Source organism: Arachis hypogaea, chromosome 9, assembly GCF_003086295.3.
Source record: "Arachis hypogaea cultivar Tifrunner chromosome 9, arahy.Tifrunner.gnm2.J5K5, whole genome shotgun sequence".
Lineage (NCBI taxonomy): Eukaryota > Viridiplantae > Streptophyta > Magnoliopsida > Fabales > Fabaceae > Arachis > Arachis hypogaea.
This window is the reverse complement of record NC_092044.1, coordinates 21,413,580-21,420,525: the sequence shown is the minus strand read 5'-3', so window position 1 is coordinate 21,420,525 and position 6,946 is coordinate 21,413,580. Positions and strand designations below refer to the sequence as shown.

General features: G+C 36.9%; 1 protein-coding gene across 1 annotated transcript; it reads left to right on the top strand.

The window, feature by feature from the left end:
- The first annotated feature begins 841 nt into the window (after nucleotides 1-841).
- LOC112710676 (uncharacterized) lies at nucleotides 842-6,825 on the top strand. Its single transcript, XM_025763024.3, has 9 exons — nucleotides 842-1,192; nucleotides 2,551-2,825; nucleotides 2,940-3,028; nucleotides 3,141-3,197; nucleotides 4,514-4,576; nucleotides 4,664-4,729; nucleotides 5,448-5,534; nucleotides 5,821-5,914; nucleotides 6,013-6,825. The coding sequence occupies exons 2-9, from the start codon at nucleotides 2,672-2,674 to the stop codon at nucleotides 6,525-6,527; spliced, it is 1,125 nt and encodes a 374-aa protein (XP_025618809.1). The 5' UTR covers nucleotides 842-1,192; nucleotides 2,551-2,671; the 3' UTR covers nucleotides 6,528-6,825.
- The last annotated feature ends 121 nt before the right edge of the window (nucleotides 6,826-6,946 follow it).

Below are 6,946 nucleotides of genomic sequence, written 5' to 3'. Positions count from 1 at the left end.
ACTAACTGAAATGATTTAAAATTAAAACTTATATTAAATATCATATTTGAAATGATACTAATATTAGATATCATGTTATAAAAAATTAGTGAAATATTACCAGTTGTATACCATTAAATAAACATTGTAATATTATTATTATAATATTGTTATTATAACGTTGTAACAAAAATCTAATTAAAATATATTCAAATAAATTAGATATATTCATTTATACTCTTGTATTTTATTATTTTATTATCAATTTGATAGAAAAATAGATCCAAATCAATTTAACGTAAGATTTTTTTTCAATTATTTATAAAATTTTAATTTTTCTCTCAATCTAAATACCTAAATTTTCAATTTTTAAGTCCATAAAATTATTAATTTTATAATTTTATAATTTTTATTTTAGTTAAATTTTCACAATTTAATTAAAATTATTTGAAATAATTAAAAATAATTTAAATAAATTAAAATGAGACTTAAATATTGAAGTGACAAATTTCACTTTGAATTTTAAATTGAGTTTTATGGTCAAATAAATATGTTAGATGATATTTTATAAAATCCAAAATAAAATAAAATTAAAACCATGCATTAAAAATTCTCTAAGTAACTCTCTCCTTCAAGAACTTTGATAACTAATTCTGAAAGTCGGATCGGATCGGTTGATTCCGGTCAAAAACTAAAAGGTTTTGCACTTCAATCCAACTAAAAAAACCTATTTTAAAAATCTTTTAAAATTGTTGAACCGGTCAAAAATCAGTCGGTCGAATTGAATTGGGATTCGGCCGATTTTTATGAACCAGCGTCGTTTTTGCGTTTTGTTTAAAAGAGGAGCCAGGTTCTCGTCCTCAGTCACCTGAAGCCCTTGCCCCACTCTCGACTCTCGAGCCCCATTCCTGATTCCTCGGTCTCATCTATACTCTCATTATTTCTCCCCAAAGGACAAACCTAGCCTCCATCGCGCCCCGCCGTTGGTCTCACCGTCGCCGCCTGGTTCGTCGTGGTCGTTCGCCAATCCTCCTGTTTCGTCGTGCTCGAAGGCCCTTCCATTCCCCCAACGCCAGCGTCTCCAGGTCCTGCTCCGCTCTCGTGTTCGTCGCCAGCTCCCCGTCGTCCGTCGCCAGATCGCCAGTGTTCGTCGCCAGCTTCCCGTCGTCTGTGGCTCTCCCTCAAATCTCTCTTGTCACTGCCCTCGCCGAAGGTAATGCTCGGATGCTTCGTCAGTGCTCGGTGCTTTTTCTTGGGTGATTGGCTTTGCTCACTGCTTGATAATAAATTTTAACTCTGTTACTGGCTTGTTCTTGTTTGTTCTGGGTTGATTAACTGTTACTGCCTTGTTCTTGTTTGTTCTGAATTGATTTACTGGCTTGTTCTTGTTTGTTCTGAGTTGATTAACTGTTACTGGCTTACTGATTGATGATAAATTGATACCGATAAATTGTTACTGGTTTGTTCGTGCTTTCATTTATTTTTTGTTGTTAAATTTTGTTAAAGTTTCTTGATGATAAATTTTGTACTCATTGTAATTTAAGTTGGTTCTTAATACTCTTGTTGTATCACATAGCTCACTACTAGTGCCTGCTGTTCATGTTTGTTTTTTAGTTCAGAAATTATCAAATTATATTAATTATTGAATGGCTCTGCTCACTACTGCTATGCTGTGTTGTACTCTAGTTTGTGTCTTCTTCGCTGCTGTGCTGTGTTGTTTGGCTCTCTTGCTGTTCACTGCAGAGCTTTTTTGTGTTTAATTAAGTTAATTAAACCTATGCTTTGGGCTTAATTGTGCCTAGATTGTTAAGTTATCAGCATATGTTCTGCTGTGCTGTTGTTGTGTTGATGTTTTGTGTTTTGTGATTTCTTTGAGTAGTGATGTGCTGCTGGAAACTGAATTGCTGCTGTTTTGTGTGTGTTTGTGTTTCTTTTACTGTTTTGTGATTTAATTATGCTTAGATGGTGACTATCTTCATGATTATTTATTTCAGTTATGTAGGATTTTGTGATTTCTTTGCATAGTGATGTGCTGCTGGAGATTGAATTGCTGCTGTTTTGTGACTTAGTTATGCCTAGATGGTGACTGTCTTCAAGATTTATTGATTTCAGTTATGTAGGATTTTGTGTTTTTTTGCATAGTGATGTGCTGCTAGAGACTGGATTGCTGCTGTTTTGTGTTTGTGTTTGTGTTTTACTGTTTTTGTGACTTAGTTATGCTTACATTGGTGACTGTTTTCATGATTTATTGATTTTAGTTATATAGTGTTTTGTGATTTCTTTGCGTAGTGATTTTAGAAAATTATTTTGTCTAACGATTTTCTTTAAAAAATGGGAAAATATATACTGAATTTTTTTCTCCGATTTTTTTATAGTACTCTCTAAGTTACTTTTGAAATATTTTAACTAAAAATTAGACTAAATAGTAAATACATAATAATTTACAACTAATAGAAATATGATATATCAACTTGAGCCAAAATATTATTTTTTTAAAGAACTATTTTTAAAAAAGAAAAATAGAAAAACTTTACTTACACCATGGCTGAAAAGTGGCATCTTGTGTGCCAGTCCAAGACCTCCCTAGAAGAGACGAGAAAACAGTGACAAAAGAAGATACTCGGCTCGCAGGCCCTTCTCCTTCTCCCACTGTTGGTCGCGGCGGCGCTCTCTTCCTCCTCTGTTGCCATTTATGACGACTCGAATAGCGCCTGGTGTTGGCGCCAACTTGCTTGGCCAACACTCTGCCGAGAGGAATCAGGACGCCACCGCCTATGTCGGCAATCTGGACCCCCAAGTTCCTGAGGAGTTGCTCTGGGAGCTTTTCGTTCAGGCTGGCCCTGTCGGTTCGTCTCTCTCTCTCTCTCTCTCTCTCTCTCTCTCTCTCTCTCTCTCTCTCTCTCTCTCCAAATCTGCTGTTGTTTTCATTAGGGTTTGATATCATTCTTGCGCCTTTTCAGTTAATGTCTATGTTCCCAAGGACAGAGTCACTAACCAGCACCAGGGATATGGATTTGTTGAATTCCGTAGTGAAGAAGATGCTGACTATGTAAGTCACTACTACTACTATTATTGTTATTCAGTTGAGTGTTATGCTTTGTTCTATTTCTCTATAGGTCATAGTTGTATCAGCTGCTCATTGAATTTCTTTTCCATCGCAGGCCATCAAGGTGCTTAATATGATTAAACTTTACGGCAAGCCAATTCGTGTAAATAAGGTCTGCGGTTTTTATTATTATGACTCTCTTTGTGCGTTGGTATTTAAGTATGAAACCTTGAGTGTATGTAGAATTTTAAGGTCAAGCATTGCAAATGCCAAGAAAAGAAGCAAAATAGCTGTGAGAAAGTATAGGGAACAACTTGTAGTTGGCCAACATTAGCTGATCTTTCTTTTTTAATTCTAAAAATTCTCATTCTGTGGAGGATTTGAGGTTTAGGTTTTATAATTTAGTGTTAAGGATTTAGAAACAGTTGGCAGATGTTGGCCAAAAAAAGTTGACTCCCTAGAGTTTACTCAATAGCTGTAGGGAAATTTTCAATGTTAAGTTCGATGAATGAATAGATGAAAACAGATTCGGTCAGGACAAAGCTAGAGTTGTGCCTATTGAGGAGAAAATGATTATTAACCCGTCGAAGGTGGTTTAGTTATGGGAGGAAATGACCAAGTAGATTCTCTAGTGTGAGAAACATGAACCTGTTAGATGCTGATGTGGTTGATAAGGGTAGAGGAAGGTTAAATATAGAGGAAACCATTAGAAGTATCTTTTGTTCAATGATTTTGCTAAAATATATTCTTTGTGTGATGGCATTGTTTTATCCATACAGCCAACCCACCTTAACTTGTGCTAGTGGTATGAGATCTGATTGTTTTCCTCTTTAGACTTTAGAGGTGCCATTCCATGTGTTGGTCCATGAAACCATCACATTTGTCTGGCAGAGTTGAGTAGCGAATGTGTTTGGTTAGTGGATTGCCTTGATTCTTACAAAACTTTAAATGTTTACTTTTGGAATTAAGTGATTTGAACGTTAAACAGTAGAGTATGGAGACAATATAGGAAAAAATTATTGATCTAAAACTCAAGCCTAGACTTCATTGAGACACAATGAAATACTTGCTAGTGCATACAATAGCACCATAGCACCTTAAAAGCTCTTGCCATTCACAAGCACTATACACTTGAAGTTCATTTTTTTGGTCACACATTTCTCAATTCACCTTGCACATGCCAACTTAACATGATACACACTTCCCTCACAGCTGCTCACTTCACAGTTCACTCCTTATTGTTTACATATCAGTTCTATGCAAAATATTAACCTAAATAATTTTTCCCAACTCATCTCTCTTTGCAAGATGTTAGTATGTCACTTTTTTTCCTCCGCATGGAATAAGTCTTTCATATTTACATTAGTTTGTATGAACATTCGTGTTTTCCGTATATACCCTGCTGTGTTTCTACTATCTCATGTCAATGTCCTCACCATATGATTAAAGAGTATTGATTATTTTATGTTATTTATTTAAATTTTTAAGGCAACCCAAGATAAAAAGAGCTTGGATGTGGGGGCAAACCTTTTCATTGGCAACCTTGATCCTGTAAGTTACCAAGTTATGCAAGTGCTCAACAAGTTCACGTATGTTGAACATTGAAATCTAACATAATTGTTCCTGATGTTACTACAGGATGTAGATGAGAAGCTCTTGTATGATACTTTCAGTGCATTTGGAGTTATTGTTACTAATCCAAAGGTTATTTTCTTCTAATATCTTTCATTACTTCTAGAAGCATCATGATTGTATAGCTTAATTAACAGCTTCCTGCAAGTAGCAGTTGCTAAATACTTTTCATTTTCCCCTTATCTGCATTTCTCAGTAGAACAACCAGATATTATTGTTTTATCCTCTGATCACTGGTCCATTCATTTTTGAGCACTTAGCAGTTAGCTGTATACTCCTAAAATGTTTGTGGTCTTACGAAATGAATTTGATGCTGTTCTAATGTATCCTCCAAGAGAAAAGTTTTCTAATTATTTTTCCCTTAAACGGGTTGGGTGGATCCATAAAGTGGAATTTTGGTTTAGCACTTTATTTGATTGGTTGAGTGTTTGATGCCGGTTGAAACTATTGACAATTTTGATTCTTTGATAATTGTCTTAGTAGTCTCCTGTAGTTAAATATATGCTGTCAAGTAAACAATAATTCTAAATCCTCCTAAGTTACCCTTCTAATAATGCTTCAAATTACTAAATAAAAAAATTTTCTTGAATGCTTATGTTCCCAAGGTATTGATTGCTTATACATTTTTTCATGTAATATTTTCCTTTTAAGTACTTAGATGATTATTAGGAGGATATAGCAAAATCTAAATCAAATTATACTTCCTTGCCCATCTCGACTCTGCATCGTACAGGGATTGATTTCCCTGAAAATTATGCACATGATCTGATGTTCAGGCCCCTTTATACAGATTATGAGAGATCCTGATACCGGAAATTCCCGTGGTTTTGGCTTCATTAGCTATGATTCATTTGAGGCATCTGATTCAGCTATTGAGGTATGCCAGTACATTTGAAATTTCGGATCATTTTTAGGAATGTAGGTGACGACTTTCCTCCATTACGCTTGCAATTTCAGCCTTGTTTTTATGCTTTGGATAGCAACAGCTGCAAATACTCTAGACAATGTCCAAAGAATACTTGTACTTGTTTGTTCCCCTTTTAAAATAAAACGTGTTTTGATTTTGTTGTCATTTCTGAATCAAAATCATTCTTAATTATAAAATATGATCTTGAGGAAGCATTCCTATATCACTAACAATGATATTATTTTACACTCCATAGGCAATGAATGGGCAATATCTTTGCAATCGCCAAATTACAGTGTCATATGCTTACAAAAAAGACACTAAAGGAGAACGGCATGGCACGCCAGCAGGTCAGCCCCTTTTTGTTTTTGGCAACTATCTATTTTTCTGTAATTAAGTTACGCCTTTTGTCACAATACCATATGCTTATGTTTTATATTTGATGCAGAAAGAGTTTTGGCTGCAAGCAATCCCACTGCACAGAAGAGTAGGCCTCATACGAGATTCGCCAGTGCACCTCCAACACTCGCCAATGTTGCTCAGGCTAATGGTACCGTTGCTGTTCCAGTGCCTCCTCACCCCTTTGCTAATGGAGTTGCTCCACCTCCCATTCCTGCCCTCCGACCACCACCACCCCCACCTCAGGCAGCAGCATTTCAGCCAATGCCAGGAGCTGGGCAACCAGCATGGCATCAACAGCAGCCTGGACTCCCACCTGGAATGCCCCCACCTCAGGTCCAGCAGTTCCGGCCACCTCCATCTGGTATGCCAATGCCGCCACCTCCACAAGCTGTTTCGGCTCCTCCAAGGCCTCTTCCGCCACCAGCAGGAATGGTAGGCCAACCACCTGTTTGGCGACCACAACCACCGCCACCGCAGCAACAGGGTGGACGACCTATGGCATATCCTCAACCCTCAATGCCTCCACCACCTTCCTACAGCCACATGCCGCCACCTCAATGAAGGGATTCAACCCTTTTGGAAGGATCCAGGGTCCTATTATGTTGAATTTCGCCACTGATCTTTAGCGATATGTTTCTTAATTAATGTGGTATTAGATACAGTTGCTATCGGCATCCTTGACACTAGGACAGTTAACAATATAATTAGAGTCCAAAGGAGAGATGCTCGACTCTTTAGCCTTGGGTTTGATATTGTTTTTAAGTAACTAATTCCAGAGTTCTTTCAAGCAATGTTGAATTGTGAAGGTGAAGGAAAAATAGGAAGTAAATATCCAATCTGGCCTGTTTTATTTCTGTGACGGACTAAGCCTCCCCTAACAAAAGAACAAGTGACAATGCAGCCTTAATCTGAGATGCATTAGGTCTTCTGAATCTGATAGTGAATTCCGTTAAGAGCAAGCAGAGTGAGTTTTTGTCATG